At 56.5% G+C, this 20,042-nt stretch overlaps 1 protein-coding gene across 7 annotated transcripts in view; it reads left to right on the top strand.

Annotated features, from left to right (window-relative positions):
• The window catches only part of TCOF1 (treacle ribosome biogenesis factor 1), a 39,040-nt gene extending 19,154 nt beyond the window's left edge, over window positions 1-19,886 (top strand). Inside the window, exons 14-27 of one of the 7 annotated variants that reach the window (XM_082623599.1) lie at window positions 740-877; window positions 1,070-1,255; window positions 1,383-1,589; window positions 4,815-4,919; window positions 9,430-9,613; window positions 11,011-11,147; window positions 12,695-12,808; window positions 13,117-13,363; window positions 13,831-13,916; window positions 14,458-14,638; window positions 16,575-17,123; window positions 17,811-17,908; window positions 18,658-18,701; window positions 19,495-19,886. In XM_082623599.1, coding sequence (XP_082479725.1) covers window positions 740-877; window positions 1,070-1,255; window positions 1,383-1,589; window positions 4,815-4,919; window positions 9,430-9,613; window positions 11,011-11,147; window positions 12,695-12,808; window positions 13,117-13,363; window positions 13,831-13,916; window positions 14,458-14,638; window positions 16,575-17,123; window positions 17,811-17,908; window positions 18,658-18,684 — 2,259 coding nt within the window. In that variant the 3' untranslated portion in view covers window positions 18,685-18,701; window positions 19,495-19,886. Of the gene's footprint in view, window positions 1-739; window positions 878-1,069; window positions 1,256-1,382; window positions 1,590-4,811; window positions 4,920-9,429; window positions 9,614-11,010; window positions 11,148-12,694; window positions 12,809-13,116; window positions 13,364-13,830; window positions 13,917-14,457; window positions 14,639-16,574; window positions 17,124-17,810; window positions 17,909-18,657; window positions 18,702-19,494 lie in introns of all 7 variants that reach the window. The other 6 variants (XM_082623598.1, XM_082623597.1, XM_082623596.1 and 3 more) reach the window with 6 other exon arrangements.
• Window positions 19,887-20,042: the final 156 nt, after the last annotated feature.

Below are 20,042 nucleotides of genomic sequence, written 5' to 3'. Positions count from 1 at the left end.
CCTTGAGATGATGCCAAATTCCTCATCCGATTTCACATTAGCAAGGCTTGCTTTCACACTCTTATCAAGGATTTTGCTCTTTGTTGCTCTTATGTCTATAGTTCTGTCTATAGACTCTGACAAGCTTTTAGGGGATTCCTTGAATATCAGTTTAGTTTAGGTTAAGCTGAAGAAAACCTCAAACAACAGTGGTTTTCCTTTTTGTTCTGCCATCCTGAGTACTTGGCTCCCATTTCATAGACTAAGATGGCTGCTTGAGCTCCAGCTATTACCTCAGCATTCCAGGTAGCAGAGAGGAAGGAGACACATTTCCTACGTGTGTAAGAAAGTCAAATGTGTACTTGACTTACATCCATTAGCCAGAAGTTAATCACAGGGCCACCTAGCTAAAAGGGAGCCTGGAAAACACCTTTGCTCTGGGTAGTCTTATACTTAGCTAACAGTAAGAAAAGTTCTCACAGTAATAAGTTTGAGTGCTTATTGTGTGCCAGGCACTGTGTTAAACACTGGAAATCTCCCATTTAGTCCTCACCCTCCCTATGGGTAGGCCTCATTTATTCCCATTTTATAGAGGAGGAAACTGAGGCCCAGTGAGGTCGAATGATTTGCCCAGGTTCACACAGCTATTACTGGAGGAGCCAGAACCCAGACTCAGGCATCTGACTCCAGAATTGGCATTCTTGGCTACCTGCTCTATTGCATCTCACCTCCTTTCCGTAATTCCCTTTTCTCCTTCCAGGTGAAGACCTCAGTGAAAACCCCTCAGACCAAAGCCAACCCAGCTACCACCAGAGTGGCTTCAGCCAAAGGGGCAGCATCAGCTCCTGGAAAAGGGGTTTCCGCAGCTGCTCAAGCCAAGCTGGGGTCCCCAGCCAAGGCAAGTAGGACCAGCGCCAAAAGAGGTGCCAGGGTGGGATGGAGAGGAGGCCAAGCAGTGGTCCCAGCCTGGACAAGGGCCCTGCACAAGCGGGAGTGATCTCCCCACTGCCATGCCCTGGGTGGGGCTCCACTTAAGGGGAACTGTGCTTTCCTCTTCCTTCCCCAATACTGTTCCCTCCTCATGATTCAGGTAAAGCCACCAGCAAGAGCCCCCCAGAGCAGTGCCGTCTCGGGCAGGGGCCAGGTGTCTGTGCCGGCTATGGGGAAGGCACTGGCTGCAGCAGCCCAGGCCCAGCTGGGGCCGGTCAGGGGCCCACAGGAGGACTCGGAGAGCAGTGAGGAGGAGTCGGACAGTGAGGGGGAGGCGCCCGCTCAGGTGAGGCCTGGGAGGGCAGAGAGCAGCCCTGTGCTTCCTCTCTGTGCCAGGAGCTGCCCATAGCACAGCTACACATGCCCCATCCATCTCCCGTTGCCCTTCCCTGACTCCGCTTCTCTCACTCCAGGCGAAGCCCTCAGGGAAGACCCCCCAGGTCAGAACTGCCTCAGCCTCCACCAAGGGGTCCCCCAGGAAAGGGGCTGCCCCAGCACCCCCTGGGAAGGCAGGAGCCCCAGCTGCCCAGGCCGGGAAGCGGGAAGAGGACTCGGAGAGCAGCAGTGAGGAGGAGTCAGACAGTGACGGGGAGATGCCGGCAGCTGTGCCCCCAGCCCAGGTGAGGCCTCATGAGGAAGCAGCTACAGTGCCAGGCCTCTGAGCCACCGACTGCCACCTACTCCTGCATCAGAACGTGGGTTCAGGGCCAGGTGAAGAAGGAATTAAGACCAGATTAAGGCTCTGACCCCAGGATCCTTTCCCCCAGCTGCTGTCCCCCATGTCTCCTTAGGTGAAACCTGCTGTAAAAACCCCCTAACCAAGGCCTCCCTGATGAAAGGTGTCCTGTGCACTCCCATATCTACCAAGGTCTCCACAGCACGAGTGGGCATACCAGCCCCATGGAAGGCTAGGCCAGCAACTCCCGCCAAGCCCCCAAAGATGTTACAGAGGGCCATGAGGAGGCTTGGACTGTGATGCAGGTACCATGAGGCCCTGGGAAGCTGGAGGAAGTCACATCCCTCACCTGGGCCTGGGGCCTCCTGTAGGCATGTGTATCTCTCAAGGAGAGCTGTTCTAGCTTAACGTGAAGCCTGGGAAGTGGGGAGAGGGAAGGAATGAGCAACCGACTTTTATCTTGACCATTTTCCCTCTGTCTGCTTGCACAGAAGTTCAGGGTGACAAACTCCAGGACTCAGACATGTGATGGAAACGACGGGCTCAGGCCTGGTAGGGGTGATAGATGGCAACTGACATGGAGCCTTGGTGTCAGGAGAGACAGTAGGGAGTGGTGGCAACTAGGACAAACTGGAGAGCCCTTGTCTCATCTAGAAAAGCAGTCCCTGTCAGCTCCAGCCAGTTGTGACCTGGTGGAGATGGACCCTTTGTGAGGCCAGATCTTCATTTCTTTTTTTTTTTTTTTTTAATTCATTAATTTATTCATTTATTTTTGGCTGCATTGGGTCTTCATTGCTGGGCGCAAGCAGACTCTAGTTGCGGAGAGCGGGGGCTACTCTTCGTTGGGGTGCGTAGGCTTCTCATTGTGGTGGCTTCTCTCGTTGCGGAGCACGGGCTCTAGGTACACAGGCTTCAGTAGTTGTGGCGCACGGGCTTAGTTGCTCCACGGCATGTGGGATCTTCCCGGACCAGGGCTCGAACCCGTGTCCCCTGCATTGGCAGGCGGATTCTTAACCACTGTGCCACGAGGGGAGTACCTTGATCTTCCATTTCTTAAGGGAAGCTGGAAATCCCTATTCCACGCTGAGCTCCAGCCCCTCCTAAATTTCTGTTTTCTTCATGAGTAAACAAGCACCAAGAAGTGTAAGTGCTCCTAGCACTAACCTCTCTTCCTTCAGTGCATCAGACCACTACTGAACACGCTGTCTTACTGATAGGGACAAAGGGATGAAAGATGTTGGCCCTGCCCTCAAGGAGCATATAGTCTGTAGGGCAAGACGAGGTGACCAGATTATTGGAGAATGTTCTGGTTGTGCTCTGATGGTGCTGGGAAAACAAGTGTCTGAGAGGCCAAACGAGACGATTGAGCTGAGCTTGGAGGAAGACCTGGGGTTCCCTAGACACAAAAGTAGAGACAGACCCTCCAGGTTGGGGAGGGGAGTGTGGAAAGGGAGGGGGAATGTAAAGTCAGGTAGGTTCAGTAAAGGCCAGCTGTCCTGTAGGCAATAGTCACTTCTAGTTGCTTGTTACCTGTAACATTTATGGGGGCCTAAATGCCAGACTAAGACACAAGGGTCCCAGCCATGTTTTGGACTGTGATGCTTTTTGTAAAGTTTCTTTTGTTTGTTTTTTAATTTTTTTTTTTTTTTTTTTTGGCTGCGTTGGGTCTTTGTTGCTATGCTTGGGCTCTCTCTAGTTGCGACAAGCGGGGGCCACTCCTCGCCGTGGTGCGTGGCCTCCTTATTGTGGTGGCCTCTCCCATCGCGGAGCACAGGCTCTAGGTGCGCGGGCCTCAGCAGTTGTGGCTCGTGGGCTCCAGAGCGCAGCCTCAGTAGTTGTGGTGCACAGGCCTAGCTGCTCCGCGGCATGTCATATCCTCCTGGACGAGGGCTTGAACCCATGTCCCCTGCATTGACAGGCAGATTCCCAACCACTGCGCCACCAGGGAAGTCCCTGTAAAGTTTTAAACAGGTTATTGTATCAGTCGGGACATCCTAATCTGCAGGAGAAAACAGAGCTACTTCACAAGCGCTTAGATGCTAAGGGGATTGGTTATCTCATTGCACGATGTTTCAGGGTAAGGTGTCTGTAAAGGTGGTTCCTTCAGCTCAGCATCATCAGTGACTCAGATTTCTTCCGTCTCTATGCCTCAAGTGCCTCATTGTCACAGCAGGGCTGCAGCATCTCCTAAAGAGCTAGGAAATCCCCCAGTTGACTTCCCCTCCCCTTGTCTCCTTGACCAGATCTAAGGCATGTGCTCTGCCTGCCTCCTGCCACCCCCCAAAAAAGTCACTCACTGATGAGAGGCCTGCAGTTCCTGTGATTGGCTAGAAGAAGGAGCCACCCTCTCCAAAGCCTGTGGTGGGGACCCCCAGAACAGAGTCAGGGTTCTGTGAGCAAGGAAGCCATGGGGGCGTGGCTGTTGCAGTGTGCATTGTAGTTGATTCTTTTTAAAAATTGGGAAATACGCAAATCAGGATCTTCTAGCTTTTCTTAAGAAATTGGAGGCTCAGGCAACATGGGTCCTGCTTTTCTGAGTGGTGAAAGTGGGGCCTTCGCACCAGTAGGGAGGCCCAGAGCTGCCCTCTGCACCTGCCTGGGCTCCCCTGAGCTGGTCACCAGCAACGCCTTGCTGATTAATCACTGCTCTCCGAGTCGTCCTCTGGCTCCTGACGGCTCTTCCCAGCCAGCCCGCCCCCCTATCTACGCCTGGCCCGGCAGGAGGGGATAACAGCCGCTTGGAGCACTCTCAGCCAACTCCTGCTTTTAGCTGGGGCTGTGACAGCCAGGTGTGTGAGCTGTGCTGGGGCCACTGGCCCCACCCCTGCCACCTTGTCCCGGGCCACTATCACCTCTCATTTGGATGCCCGGCCAACAGCACACCAGCCCTCAGGTTTTAGTGGTGTCTGACTCACACATCCCTTTCACATTCAGAGTCAGCTCTGGAGGAAGGATAGACGGAGTGGAGACCTGTGTTCCCAGTGGCTGGGAGGCATGCCGGGCCAGCAGCTGTGCCCCAGCTGCTGTATATAGGGGGGTCATGCTATCTTCCCCAGAGACTGAGGATCATTGCTCGCTGGCCATGGTTTCCCCACCCCGGCCTCTCAGTTTTGCTTCCCCTCGGCTAACAAATGCCCCCTCACCCACCATATGCTTGTCCCGTCAGAAGGAGGGCAACTCCAAAACTGCCAGAAGCAAGACCCTGGCCCCAGCGCCCCCGGAGAAGAAGGCAGAGGGGTCCTCAACCAGCAGTGATGAGCTGCCAGCAAGACAGGTAGGCCAGGCCTTGTCTCTGAGGACCCTCAGGCTCAGAGCTGGGCAGGGGGCCCGGGCATGGGGGCAGATCTGTCCCACTTAAATAGCACTTCCCAGTTTCCTGAGCTCTTTCTTCTGTTTTAACACGTTCATCCTCACAGTAACCCCGGGAGGCCGGCAGCAGAGCCAAGGCAGCAGAGCCAGACGGTGTAGGGTCAGAGCCGGCTGCCCCGCCCACCATCTCCAAGGCCCGGGCTCGCCTTAACCATGCTGAGGCCCGGCTGTTTCAGCTGTGAACAGGCAGGGTGGCAGTCCTGCTTCCCCGCTCTGCATGCTGGCGCAGGTACACAACGTGCCGCCCGACAGGGAGGGCCTGTGAATGCAGGAGGGCACGTGGTGGTGCATCAGGAGTCAAGGCCCAACAGCTTGAAGTGATTTCTCCAGACTCCTGTGACCCATAAAGATCCAAGGAAGGGACAGACGCTGATACCCCGGCTTCCTGTTGGGAACCGGGAGCCTTCTCTGCAGGGCCTGTCAGAATCCCACAGGCCTGGTCCCAGACTGCCCTCACGTACCTGCGGCCCATCCTCACACGCTGCCGGCCGTCCTCCCCTGACTCTACCCCTGAGGGCAGGACCAAGCCCATCTTGTCTGCCCAACTCCAGAGGCCCACTTTCATCTGGCAGGTGTCTGAGCTTCTGTGTGAACCCCAGGCCTCGCCTGCAGCTGGCACTGCCCTTTGTCCTCCTCTAGCCCCAAGTTCCTAGAAGGTTCTGCCAGGCCCTTCGGAGATGCTGGAGCCTGCAACCCCCAGACCAGTGGGTCTCCTTAACCAGCTCCCCTTAAGGACTTGCCTGGCGGTCCAGTGGTTAAGACTCCGTGCTTCCCATGCAAGGGACACAGGTTCCATCCCTGGTCGGGGAAGTTCCGCATGCCACGCGGTGCAGCCAAAAAAACAACCAGCTCCCCTTAGATATCATACCACGTGCTAATCAGTCCATCGGTAGAGTCAGATGCCATTTGCATACCCCCAGTGCTGGGGTGCTCACTGCCTTTCTCTCCTTAATAGCCTAGATTAGAAAAATAACCATGAGCAACTCCATCTACCATTGGTCACTTCCTGAGTGCCAAGGACTGTGCTAGGCCCCGTACTTATATTATTCTGTTTAATCCCCACAACAGACCTATGAGGATAGGTGCTTCTTTTATTCCCATTTTGAGGAGGAAAGAATGAGGAGTTCTCACCCAGAGAAGTTGGGTGAGCTGCCCTGGTGTCACAGGGCTGTAACAAGGGGACAGACCCGGTGTTTGAACCCAGGCTGTCCGCTCCCTGGCACTACCCCGACACTCCCCTCTCCATGGCAGGAAGGAAGCAGGGCTTGGAAACTGCCCTCTGGCTCTCTGGAGCCTTTTGGAGGGTGCCCCCTTCTCTGAGCAGGATCGAAACAGCTGGGAGGGAGGGGGGCCACTTCGCCCTTCTCTGCGGGGGTGGACTAACACAATTAATATGAACATCATGCTTAAACTGAACCATTTAATTGGTACGTTAGTCCTCAGTGTTCTGGAGTCCCTATTGAAAAAGAGAAAAGAAAAAAGTCGGCACTTTGTGCATTCCCCGGGAGGATTCAGGGAAGATGGCACAGCTTGGGGAAGCTGCAGCCTCCTCCTAACTGGGGGATTTTTATCTCCTTAATCCCAAGCTCACTAATTATTATTATTACCGTTATTATGCGTTTATCAGGCACTTCTCTGTTGACGAGTTTCACTGTTTTTATTAATAGCCCGTCCGTGCGGGAAAGGGATTGATCCCAGGGTGGGGGGCAGAGCCCCAGGCTAGAAGGCAGAGGGGATGTGGTCCATTCCCAGGCCCCCTCACTGTGCCTCAGCCTCCCCCCATGCAGGGGGTGGGGCCTCCCCCCTTTCTCTGAGGGGCACCTCAGGGGGTGGTCGGTGGCTCAGCCCTGTTGTGCTGGCATTAACCCCAGGCCAGGGTCTGTGCTGGGGCCTGGGGTAAGTACCAAATTAAAAAGACAAGGCCCTGCCTTCAGAGTTTCAGGTTGAGTCAGAAAGAAGAGACCTGTAAGAAACTAAATGAGGGTGTTAAATCAGAGACTTAGCATGGTTGGTCCTGGAAGGAGTTCCTGTCTGGTGCCTGGAGGACTAGCTTCCAGCCCTGGCTCTGACACCAGTTTGCTGGTGACCCTGGGTAGGGCCACTTGCCCTCGCTGAGCTTCAGCCTTCTCAACCCCTGGGGTGAGATTCCCTGGGGGCTGATGAACCATGGAGGCTCCAGGCCACATCCCTGGGAGTGGGATTTCTCATCTCCCTGGGGTGGAGTGGGCCCAGGATCTGCTAACCAGTCCCAGGCAGTTCTGGGAGAGGCTTTGGAGAAGTGCTGCCGTCCAGAGCTCGGGTGCCTTCATGGCCATGTCCCTTGGGGTCAGCAGCCTGGGCCAATCCACCCGACCCCTGCTCTGCCCCAGACTGGAACGAGGGCACTCTTGTGATGCGCTCAGCTGTGACTTCTAGAAGGCCCCTGGGTTTGGTCCTACAGGCGTCAGACCCTGTAGTAGGAAAGGAGCGCCTGCATTCCCTCTGGGCCCTCACTGCCCAGCACCTACACGGGGCGTCCAGCCAGATGTTCGGGCTGCTTCCATTTCCAGTGCGTCTTTTCTGACGTGCCCCAGAAAGAAGGCCCTTGTCACCCCTGTGTGTACTGGGCAGACCAGAGGCCCTCCGGTGTGTGAGCCCAGGCTGGGGTTACTAACAGCCCTTTCAGCAGGTGGGAGAGTGAGGCCCACGAAGCTCAGGGGCTGGGCTACAAGGTGAGGTCGTGGCAGAGGTGGGATCAGAAGTGCATCCCACATACCCCTGGGCAGCACAGCCCTCCTTCTGAACCCTCCTCCCAGTCCAGGGCTCAGCCAGGGTCCCCCTCGTGCCCCGGCCCCCAAAGCCAGGCCCCCTGCCCAGCCCCCAGCCCGGGGGAGGGAGGGGTGCACGGCGTGGGCAGGTGGAACAGGGAGGAGGCTTCTGCTGCGGAGCTGCTTTTAACATCCCAGACGCTATTGTTTGCCTCAGTGGGCTTGCTGCCTCTCTTCATCCCCGACAATCTGTTCCTCTGTCTTCTCACATATATATAGATCCCCCCTCCCTCAACTGTAAGCCTTCTCCCACTTTCCATCTTCTCTCTTTCATCACATGGGAAGGAAGGCTCTGGAAGTGGCAGATCGGAGCAGCCATGGGGGAGGCCGTTTGGCAGGGGTAGGAAGGGCCCAAGCCCAGCAGAGCTTCCCCCCTTGGGCGGGCCCCTTTCTGCTTTCCTTTTTACTTTACCTCTCCCGCAGCACCCTGGGAGGAGGTGGAGTCAGGCTCGGGAGGTGGGCAGAGACCTGGGTCCCAGACCATGGCCGTGGCCGTGGGCAGCTCCCGCCTGCTGCCCTCCTCTCCCTGTGGGGGTGGGGCTGGGGCCAGAACCCAGACCAGACCTGACCTTTGGGGACTGGAAAGTAGGCTCCCCAGTTGCCCTTCTGTGCAGTGGGCATACTCACTGGAGCTGTGGTTCCCAGGCATCTGTAGAATACCAGGTGGTGCTGCTTTCTTTCTCTCTGTTTCAGTGTCTCACTGGGAAATGCAAAGCATACCCACAGATAGAACAGTGTACAGAGCCCCCAAGTACCATCCCCAGCTTTGGTAGTTCTGAACTTGTGACCAAGCTCGTTTCATCCAAACCTTCAACTCACTTCCCCAACACCACTGAATCCCTTTTTTTTTTTTTTTTAAGCACAATCTCTAAAAAGTTGACCCACCTAGTCAGTGTCCCCATTTCCCCAGTTGTCTCATGAATGACGTTTTCTATATCTGGCGTGGTCAAATAGGAGTCCATGTAAGAGCCACACACTGTACTGGGTCCCTTTGGTCTTACTCTGTTGATTTTCCCTGTGTAGTTTATTTGTTGAAGATACTGGGCCGATGTAGTTGGGTTGCTGCGTCCTGGCTGCACCCTCAGGAGGCGGCATCAGACTCTTGGGCATTGGGACAACTAGATTGTGAACAACTCCCCGGGTGAATCATGTATTACAACCAGGCAACTGAGGGGGGCGCTGCTTGGAGCGCCCCATGCGACAGGTGTCTCTGAAGTCAGCCAGAGGAGGGAAGCTGAATTGCACGTTCTGGCCCTGACTCTGCTTCCGTTGGGCCGTGTGACCTTGGGCAGCTCTCCTCCCCTCTCTGGACTTGCGGTTTTCCCATCTGTATGGTGGAGCTAATGCTGCTGACCTCAGGGGTTTATGTGAGGGTCTGATGGGCTCCTGTGAGCTGTGAGGTGCTATGCGGGGTCTTAGCGGGTGCGTGGGCTGGGAGTGAGCTGGGAGTGCCCTGGGCAGCTAGGATGGCCTCTGACTGTGCCCAGCCACCCCAAGCTCTCTAGACCCCTTGCCTTATAAAACCCTCCCCTACCCACCTTCCCCTTCCTCTTCCCCTGGCCAAGCCTTTAATCACTGGGGGGGTGTGTTTTGTTTTTGTTTTTCAAGGTGATTAAAACCCCTCTGATTTTTGTCGACCCTAATCGTAGTCCAGCTGGCCCAGCTGCTACCCCCGCCCAAGCCCAGGCTACAAGCACCCCGAGGAAGGCCCAGGCCTCAGAGAGCACACCCAGGAGCTCCTCTGAGAGTGAGGATGAGGACGTGATCCCCGCTACGCAGTGCTCGACTCCTGGTGAGCACAGGCCCACTGTGCAGGGCTGACTCCCCTGCTGCAACTGCCACACACACGCACACACACCCGTGTGCACACACACATGCACACACACCCCCACTGGGCTGGCTCAGGAGAAGTAGCTGCTGGGGCTTCTCTGTGCTGGCTCCAAAGGGTAGAACCCAGACCAGAGGCTAGAAGCTGCAGGGACCAGGTTTGTAGTATAAGGAAGAGCTTTGTAACAACTGACTGACTGAACATGGAGAGGGCTGTGAGGTAGTGAGCCTTCCATTCTTGGTGGCATGTAAAGGGGGGGTTAGGTAATCCCTAAACAGAGACATGTAGGGAAGGATTCCTGGAGACAGGACCAGATCTGGTATTCTTTGACTTTTTTTTTTTTTTTTTTGCGGTACGCGGGCCTCTCACTGCTGTGGCCTCTCCCGTTGCGGAGCACAGGCTCCGGACGCGCAGGCTCAGCGGCCATGGCTCACGGGCCCAGCCGCTCCGCGGCACGTGGGATCCTCCCGGACCGGGGCACGAACCCGTGTCCCCTGCATCAGCAGGCGGACTCTCAACCACTGCGCCATCAGGAAAGCCCTTCTTTGACTTTTGACAATCTGTGATTCTAACAGTGATAGCAAGAAAATGTTTAATTACTATTATTATTACTAGAACACTTTTTAATGAAGATATTAATACCTGATCTTGGTAGGCTAATTAAGAAATGCAGATTAGCACAAAAGGAAGAACCTCACTTGGAATCCCACTGTCCAGAATAATTACTGTTAACATTTTACAACTATTAACTTTGCAAAAACCTAAGATAACGCCATGTGCTTTTAGTGAGACCACACTGTACATACGCTCAGTAATCTTTATTTGGTATGTTGTGACGTTACATATTTACAGCATGATGCCTGCTGGCTACAGAGTGGTCACTGGGGTGGGATCCCGCAGTTCGCTTAGCCAGAGCCGCGTTGGAGGAAGCTGAGGGTTTTGTTTGGGGTGTTTGGCTGTCATGAACAGTGCTGCAGTGAACGTGTGTAATTGAGCCTCTGCACATGACCAAGGCTGTCCTCGAGAGACTTACATGCGCGGAGAGTCACGTTTGGCTCCAGTGCTCTGCCTGTTGCTCAGGAGGAGAGGCCTGGCCAGTGGGGGGTGGGGGGACTGAAGGTGGGGAGGGGCCGAGGAGGAGGCCTGGGGTGACAGCCACAGCAGTCGTGTTATCTCCCTGTGATGTGGAGACAGTGGCAGATCCTGCCTGGAAGGCTCGGGAGGGGATTTAACGGGCTTCTACCACACAGGCCCCGGGCACTGCGCCAGGTCCCCAGGATGGGCTGAGAGATTGGGTGTTGCTCCTCTGGGGAGGCCACGGGCTCCTGTGCCCTGACGCAGCCCCTCCCGCTCCGTCTCAGCCATTAGGACCAGCGTGGCGACTGTGCCCACGGCCCACCCCAGGGCAGCCCTCAGAGCCAGCATGGTGGGGGCCGGCAGCAGTGAGGACACTAGTCGGGTGTCTGAAGGCAAGAAACAGGAGACGCCAGCCACTCAGGTATCCGACGGGCCAGGGGGCGCTGTGCGGGCTAGCAGGGCTGAGGGATTCCCTCCTCTGCCCCCACTTCCCCACAGGGCTTCTGGGTGGCACCGCAGTTGCTTTCACCCACACCCTCGAAGCCAGAGCTTTTCCTGGCCTGGCCGCAGCCCTGATCCACGCTCCCAAATTAGCCTTGTGTGATCTGGCACGTGGCGCCCAGGCAGAGTCAGCCCTGCTCCCTGAGTCCCTCAGCAGCTTTTTCAACAATGTCAGGCCTTTGGTTTGTTTTTTTCTCTCCCGGTTTGAACAAAAGTTTGCCCTTGTCAGTGTTTGTCATAGTGACCATGAGCGTTCTTCCCAGCCTTCACGGATTTTGGTGCATTTTTATTTATTTGGTCCTTGCTGGAAGTTAAAAACCGGGCAGGGGAGAGTTAATGGCTCATCACTCAAATGATGAAACTGAGCACCGCGCCCTCAGCAAGAGGGTGACCAGGATCAGGCAGGGTCAGAATCGGGGCTCCTGCCTCCCAGTCCACTGCTCTTGGGGCTGTAGGGTTTGTTTCCCTGACCCCTTGTGCCCGCCCCTTTTTGCTGAGAAGGCAGGAGGAGGGAGAGCTGGGGAGGCGGCAGCAGGACTCGGGCACCTCCACTCAGAGGGGCTCATCACGAGCTACAGCTCAAAAAGAGCTTCCTGGGAGCATGGGTGCTGAGTGGGTGGCTCGTTTGTGGTCACGGCACCCAACAGCCTGCATCCATTTGGCTGTTCAGCCAGCAGTTGGTGCTGAGCATCTGTCCATGTGGGACACTGAGGATACAACAGGAAGAAGACAAGGAGGGTCCCTGCCCTCGTGGAGTTCCCAAGGCGGGGGTCAGCCATTAAACAAGGAGACCAAAAGTTAAAGTACTCACCAACTAGGGAACCGGGGGATGACCTGCTTTAGGAAGGATGGGCCGGGGTGGCCTCCCAGAGGAGGCAGCACTGAGGCTGGAGAAGCAGCCAGGCCTGGGCGAGCTGGGGAGCCCTCCAAGCAGGGAGACCCAGGTGCAGGGACCTCTGGGGAAGCACTTGGGGGTTGGAGAGCTGGAAGAAGCTGGGGCGGAGGGGCCAGGCCTGAGGCCTGGTGAGGGCCGCGGGGGGCCTGGAGGTTTCAGCGAGGGATCACACCCAGGTCTCGTTCCGTTCTCTCTCCTTGGCCGCTGCCGTGTGTGGGAAGCAGGAGTGGCACCAGGGAGACCGTTAAGGAGACTGTTACAGCCATGAGTCTAGAGGCTCAGATTGAGTGGTGGGGCCTCCGGTGGAACCTGAGCTGCTTCCCCCCGCTGGGCTGGGAGCCGTCTTTGGACCTCTGAGAACGCTATGATTAGCTCATAACCTGAAGCCTGGCACCATTTTCTGCCCAGATGGTGGCGTTGCCCCTTTGCCCCTCAGTCCTCCACTCCAGCCCCAGGTTCCTCTTGCAGCTACAGGTCCCCTTCCACCCCAGCCAGACAGGATCTGACCAGGCTGTGGCATGATGGCATCCCGGGAACCTGGGAGTCTCAGGGCTGCCTTTGGCTGTCCACAGGTAACAAAGAGGAACCCAGCTCACCTCCCGCTGACCCAGGCTGCCCTGAAGGTCCTTGCCCAGAAAGCCAGTGAGGCCCAGCCTCCTGCTGCCAGGACCCTGTCTTCAAGTGGGGTGAGCTGGGGAGCCGGGGGCCAGGCCCCACTCTGGAGGGGATGGTCATCAGAGACCGCAGAGGGTAGAAGGCAGGGCCCAGGCAGGGGCCTGAGTCCCAGCACCAGCACTTACCAGCACTGGCCTTAGCACACGCACTTACCTCCCGGGCTTCTGCTGCCCGTCTTAGAGAGTTGTGGGAGGATTAAATGAGGCCTGTGTGCGAAGCAGCTAGCACGGTGCCTGGCCCTTAACTGAGGTGTTCAGTAAGCACCAGATCTTATTTCCCCTAATTTTTCCTTTCACCCTTTCTCCTCTCACCAAATTAGACTGACAGTGCTCTGGGAACACTGCCCATGACGAGTCCCCAGAGCACCCCCGCGCAGGCCAGAGGGGCCAACAAGCTCAAAAAGCCTGAGGTTCCTGCAACCCAGCGGGCCATAGCCCCTCCCTCGGGACGCCCCAAGGCCAAGGCCTCTGGGACCTCAGATGACAGCAAGGACAGCAGTGGCACCTCTTCAGGGAGTGAAGAAGATGCTGAGGGGCCCCAGGTGGCCCCATTGACCCACAGGCCAGGTGAGGGTCCTGGGAGGAAAAGGCTGGGGGACCTGGTGGAGCCCTCGCCTCAGGCCTCTGCTTTGTATCTCCACTTGTTCTGCAACTTTGGCCTAGCCATCCCACCCAGGGTCTCAGTTTACCCAGCTGCACAACCCCATAACAGAGTTGGTCCACATGATGTTAGAGGCCTTCCTACTCGGCTGTTTGGCCACTCCCAACTATTTGGTATCAAGCTCCCCTAACTGAGCCCCCAGAATCCCAGGGCCATGCCTCCCTTGGGAATTAGAAGGTTTTGGCATTCAGGTGTCTCACTTGGAATGCTGTGAATAGCGGTAGACCTTGGAAGGGAGCAGATGAAGCCTTGGGTGGGAGGGTGAGGCACATACACAGGGACCAGGCCATCCTGGGGCCCTCCTGAGGGCTCTGGCCTGTCTAGCTGGCACAGGGTACCTGGGACTGCCAGTAGGATACCTGTGCTTCTCCAGTAGGCCCAGCCCCCTCCAGGAGGGAGACCTTGGTGGAAGAGACCACAGCAGACTCCAGCGACGATGAGGTGGTGGCACCTTCCCAGGTAACCGCGAGGGAAGGGGCTGGCAACCTTGGGGGCCTTGGGGCAGGAGCCCCAGGCCAGGCTCTTGCCCACCTATGCAGTTGTAGGCCGAGGCCACCCCCTGGCTCATGGGTCTGGGCTCTTCCTTTTCCCGGGGGCCCTGGGCAGGGTCCTGTCCGTGTGGAGCCAGGCTGGCTTCTGCCCCGAGGCCCCTTTTCAGCATAAAGTCGTGAGCAGCAGACTCTTCAAGTCTATAGACAGGGCTTACCTTGATTTAGGTGATCCCCATATAAAAACGCTCTTTAACAGATGGGATTTCTTTTAAGGTTATCATCTGTACGTGGCAAATGCTAGTGCTTTTCTGTTTGCATTAGTAATAAGAAGTTTCTTTTTTAAATGTGCTTGTTAAAACTATGTATTAATTAAAATAGTGCAAGAGGTACTCACAGAGGGCTGATGTGCCCACCACCCAGTAGGGCTGGCCCAACCCTCGGGGTCCCTGTGCTGGGGTCCTCATAGCAGGCCATGCACTGCTGGGCCTCTTCACACTGGGCTTCTTCAGTCTCTCCTCTCAGGTTATGTGACCCCTGGGCTGACTCTGGCCAGTTCCCAGACTTCAAAGGCCACTCCCAAGCCAGACCCCAACCCCTCGGTTTCCTCTACTCCGGCCACCAGAGATGCCCCGGACGGCAAGCAGGAAGTAGAGCCCCAACAAGCAGCAGGCATCATGTCCCCTAAAACAGGTGAGTCGAGGGCTGCAGGAAGGACACAGCAGGATGTGGAAGGACAAGGCAGGGGCCCCTTTCCCTCCCTCAGGAGCCGTCCCACCAACATGGTCCTGTCTGCCAGCAGGGCCTCCCCAAGTGAGGCCTGGTACCCCTGCATCAGGCCTGGAGGTGCTCATCAAAGGGCAGGGGCCTGCGCCCGGGGGACTGGCTGCTGTGGTCTAGGGCAGCCTGGAGGTTGGGTTATCCAGCCCTGTGGGATGCTGGTGCACCTGGTAGGGTGACCCCTGCCTTAGAGGAGATGCACCTTGACTTTCAGGGCAGGCCTTGGCTCTCTCTAGCTGTCCATGTTGACTTTTCTTCCTAACAGGTAGGCTCATGGTGTGCGGGACATCGGGACTCAGGGTTGCTCAGACAGAAGGCGGGGCCGCGTTTGGAGAAGTCTTCAGCACATGGCGATGACCCCAGGCTATGGACTGACGTTCTCTAAAGCCTCAGACGAGCCCCTGGCCTCTCTGGACCTCAGTGCCTTAACCAGACAGGGAAGGGGTTGATGCCTCCATTGGTGTCACGTAGAAAATGGCACATGTGGAAAATGGTCACGCAGCGTTTGGAGGGCAGACTGGAGTGCTCAGGTCACCTGGCCTGGGGCATCAGCCACCGCTGACTGTGCCAGTGCTATGGGACATTTAGAGGGTACACCTGGGACAGCTCTAGGGGTTCCCCGGCCTTGGTGTCCTAAGGTGTTTGGTAGACAGGAAGTAGAGGGGTGGGCTGCAGGGTGAGAGGTTGCCGAGGCACCTGGTGCCCTCCTCAGCTCCCTGCTCTAGCCGACTCCTGTCCTTGCCAAGAAGCACCAGAGGACTGAATTGGGCCTCCGTCTGTCCTGCGACCCCCTCTGCCCACCACCCCTGGCCCACTAGGGCTCTGGAGCCAGAGCTGCTGCAGGGCCCACTGCACACTGCCGGGAACAGCCCTTTCCTCCCCACGTGGAGCCAGGGCCAAGCCACCAGCACCTCCCCAAGCCCAGGGTGTCGGCACACTTGTGCTGTGAGGCCCCGAATGGAGCTGAGACCTGCCAAGTCACCTGTGAGGTTGGGGCGGCGTCAGGACATGCGCTGAGTCCCACATCCCCCAGTCCCTGGGCTTTTCGTGCAGCTTGCCTGGTGCCAGGTCAGCAGAGGAGTCATTGCTCACTTTTTTCCCCAGCGTTCTTTTTGTGAGAGGCGGGTGTGACAGGGAGACATTTTAGAGGGGGCTGTGGAAGGTTTTTCACACGTGTAGTCAGCATACAATTATCAAAGGAGAGCAGAGGCGTGGAAAATTCTAAACAAAGGCTGCAGCAGGAGTCGCTCTGGCAGGCAGTAAACCTGCTTAGTCAGCCCCCATGTGCATGTTCACTGCACCCAGCACCCCCAGGCCACGCCACCTGGACCCCTGACCACGGAGGGCCTGGGCCCACTGTGTGCAGGTGGGTGTGAGTTGAATGACTGCATGGCCTTCGCTTTTATTATGAATCTGTGATTTAGATTGGGGGTGAGGGGGCTCACAGTTCATCTAACCCCTCATTTTACAAACAGGGAAACTGAGTTTGGTTGTCAGACCCAGAACCCAGGTCTCCTGCCTCCCAGCGCTAGACTCCTGACTGGTAGATACTATCCCTGTCCTGACGGTTAGATTCTTTGATTTGTTGGTAGATTTCAAGCCCATTGATGAACATTCTGGAGTTAATTTCCATCCCCAACCTGAACTTGAGTTTTTAGTGTGAGGAGACAAGAAAAGAGCTCTAAGTTAGAAGCTGGCAGCTGGCCGGAGACCCAGCGGGGCCCCGCCGTCCCCCTCTGTACTGCACCAGAGGAGGTCAGGTCTGTGCTGGAGCCCCTTGACTTTCATTCCACGAGAGGTCTATTTCCTGATTCTCTCAGATCCATGACCCCGGGTCTTCTCTCCATAGGCAGAAGAGAGGCTAGCGCCACACCTCAGAAGCCCCAGAAGACCGGGAAGGGGCCCAGGAGCCCCCAGGCCTCCATGCTGGCGCTGCAGAGCGACATCACCCGGCGCCTGCTGAGCGAGCCCTGGCCCCTGAGTGAGGCGCAGGTGCAGGCGTCGGTGGCGAAGGTGTTGGCGGAGCTGCTGGAGCAGGAGAAGAAGAAGGCTGTGGGTGCCGCCAAGGAGGGCAGCCGGAAGGGCCGCCTGGGCAACAAGCGGAAGCTCTCCGAAGACCAGACGGCTGCCGGTGCCCCCAGGAGCAAGAAGAAGAAGCAGCTGGCGGCCGGGGATGGTGGGGAGCGTGCGGTCTCCCCAGAAAAGGCCCCCAGGACTTCCAAGGGGAAATCCAAGAGAGACAAAGCGAGTGGTGACATCAAGGAGAAGAAGGAGAAGGAGTCTCCCGGCTCCCAAGGGGCCAAGGAGAAGCCAGAAGGGGAGCCGGGGAAGGTGAAGGGTGAGGGGGGAGACCAAGGCAACCCAAAGAGCAAGAAGGAGAAGAAGAAAGCCGACAAGAGTAAGTGCCCAGTGCAGCCCCAGAGCACGTTCCCCAGCCCCGCCGAGCGCTGTCGGTCACCTCCCGGGCAGGCAGCCTCCAGCCAGCACAGAGATGGGGCTGAGAATGGCTTGTCCATGGAGGGCAGGATGGGCAAAGCCAGAACCAGGTGCCACAGCACAGGGGCCACCACTGCTGAGAAGGTGCTCACGGCTCCAGGGCTTGTGCCCACGGAGCCCCGAGCTCCCTCACAGCAGCCACTGCCGCGTGCACTTGCAGCTCAGGCCCCTGCGATCCAGGCTCCTGGACAGCAGCCGCCCCTCAGCACGCTCTGCGACTCCGCATGCGGCAGGGCTGCCTTTAACCCTCACTCCGGCCCTGTACGATGGGTGATAACTCATTCCCATTTACAGGTTGAAAGGGTCTTTTTAAAATAAATGTGTAGAAGTTTTACAGAGTGAGTTCAAGGAAAATGGTAATAGTCCAGATGGTCCATGGATGGAGCAGAAATCACGAGGCTGGCCAGAGGGCCAGGGCAGGTGGTCGCAAAGGCCTACGGACCTGTGCTTTGATGGCTCCCCACGGTGTGGGGCATCGGGAGGGGAGAGCTCCAGGGCCCCTAGAGACCCGCCCCCTGTGTCTCTCAACATTGACGCCAACATTTAAGACTAACTCCTGTTGTTTAGCAAGTTTACTTTCTTCCCTTAGAAAAAAAAGACAAGGAAAAAAAGGAAAAGAAGAAGAAAGCAAAAAAGGCCTCAACCAAAGACCCTGACTCACCATTGCAGAAGAAGAAGAAGAAAAAGGTAGAGTGAGTTCCTGAGGAGTCTCAGGCGCAAAAAGGGGGCCCAAACCCAGTCCCCAGGGTGAATGTGATCAGCCCCAGCCTCTGCATGTCAGGGTAGGGGTTCGTGTGGGCCAGACCTGGTCCCTGTGCCCCTTCCATTCTCAGGGTCCAGAACGGGGGCTTGTGCATTGTGATACACTAGAGAAGAGCTAGGGGTGGGGCATCACCCTGAGGGGCACGAGGTCTGTGCACATGGGCACCATGGAGTGGCCCTATCTTGCCTGTGAGATAGAAGGATATTCTTATGACAAGTGAAGAAAGCAGAGCCCCCCAGGTGGGCAGGGAGGCCAGGTAGGCTGTTGCAGGTTTCCAGGTGAGAGGAAACGTTCTCCTGGGATGTGTGTGCCCCAGCGGGCAGGGCATCCCCACCACAGAAACACACAGTCTGCTTCGTGCATGTCAAGGGCTGATTGCCTGGCCAGGGAGCCCTCAGCGCCTTATACTCAGGCGCAGTTCTCACCGTGGCCAGCAGGGCTTCAGCTGTGGTCAGAAAAGCTGAGCATCTGCTGCTGCAAAGTCCTGAGCTCCTTCCTCCAGGGCACACGGGGCGCCATCCCTACCCTCGGGATCTCTATATGCCCAAAATCTGTTCTGGGGGAGCCACGAATCCTCAGGAGACAACTGTCACATCCCCTCCTGGTGGGGGCAGCGTGGGTGGGGAGATGCTTCAGGTACAGGAGCCTCTCATACGTACTTCTCTCTTCACAGAAGAAGACGGCAGAGCAGACTGTCTGAGGGACACCAGGCGGCAGGTGCACTTCCTGACCCGGGAACCCCTGCTGACCATCTGCTCCCCGGGGAGAGTGGGAGGGCAGGCCCAGCATTCACCGTGGTTCCGGGGAGCTAGACTGGGCTTCGTGGGTAGGCCCTGAGGGGAAGGGGGTTTGGAGAAAAAGGTTGCATTCCTCAGGGTGAGTGGGTGATGCTGGGAACCAGAGCTATAGAATCAGAAGTGTCCGGGACAGTCCTGGCATTGACTGACACTGAGTGTGCAGTGGGAGGTGGGCACTGGTCTGGTGCTTCTGTACATGAGGATAAGGCTTGAGGTCAGGGACAGGTCAGTCTCTCCCTTGCCACTGCCAGTTCCTTTTCCTTATGATTTTGTAATTCTAGGGCATTTGCTCATGGGAAGGAAGATGATTTGCTCAAAACAAGCCATTCTGATGGCTCTGTGCTTTCCAGGTAGTGGTGAAGTGGTTAAGTGATCTGCCTGGCTGAGCTGGCCCCAGCCTGCTGTAAATGGGGGTAATACAGGCCTAGGCTGGTAGTGAGGATTCAGTGCAGTTAATTAAGCTCTAAAGCACTCAGCCCAGTTCCTGGGACATGGTCAGCACTGACAAGTATCCACCGTGGTTAGTTAATGCCCCTCCCCTGCATAGGAGATGCCAGATTTTGAGTTTGTTCTCCTTGGTGGAGAAACAGGTCAGGAAGTGTGACGTTTCCTTCTCCCAAGGATTTCTTAGCCAAGCGGTGGCCAGCCCCGTGCCTCTTCCCTCTGCCCACCAAGGGTTGGAATTGAATTTTTAACTTCCCCTCCTTCCCCAGAAGATGATGGCCAGCTGCGGTGTCCATGCTGGCCAAGCCAGTGAGCCCTGCAGAGAGGCTGGTCCCGGGAGGAGGAACCACGCCCAGCTCCCATGACCTCCACTCACTGACCCTGGCCTGACTTCTGTGCCGACAAAGGATGCCTCGTATGGACATGTACAATACATATATATATTTTTTAAGTGACCTGCCCCTCCCTTCTCAGACCCAACATGCCCAGAGGTCTCGGGACTTTCCACTTCGGCCCTGCAGACCCAGTGAGGCTCAGCCTGCGACTCCTTCCATGCCCCTGGTCTCCAGCTATGCTGAGGCTTTGTCCTCTTTTTGTCAGTTTTCTCCCATTTTGTTTGTGTTTTTTGTAATAACTCAGAAAATAAAAGACTTGAAGGAAAGGTGCAAGTTCCCATTGCATCTGGGGCAAACGTTTTGCAATTGGTTGATTCTTGGAAGGGAGAGTCTGGCTGACACTTGCAGATGGACAAACCATCGCTCAGGATTTATTCTTGACCGTGTATCAAGGCTCTGTGATACTGTGGTGAGTGACACAC

Source organism: Mesoplodon mirus, assembly GCF_964341445.2.
Source record: "Mesoplodon mirus genome assembly, chromosome: 5".
NCBI classification, from domain to species: domain Eukaryota; kingdom Metazoa; phylum Chordata; class Mammalia; order Artiodactyla; family Ziphiidae; genus Mesoplodon; species Mesoplodon mirus.
This window is presented reverse-complemented; position numbering and strand designations above follow the sequence as displayed.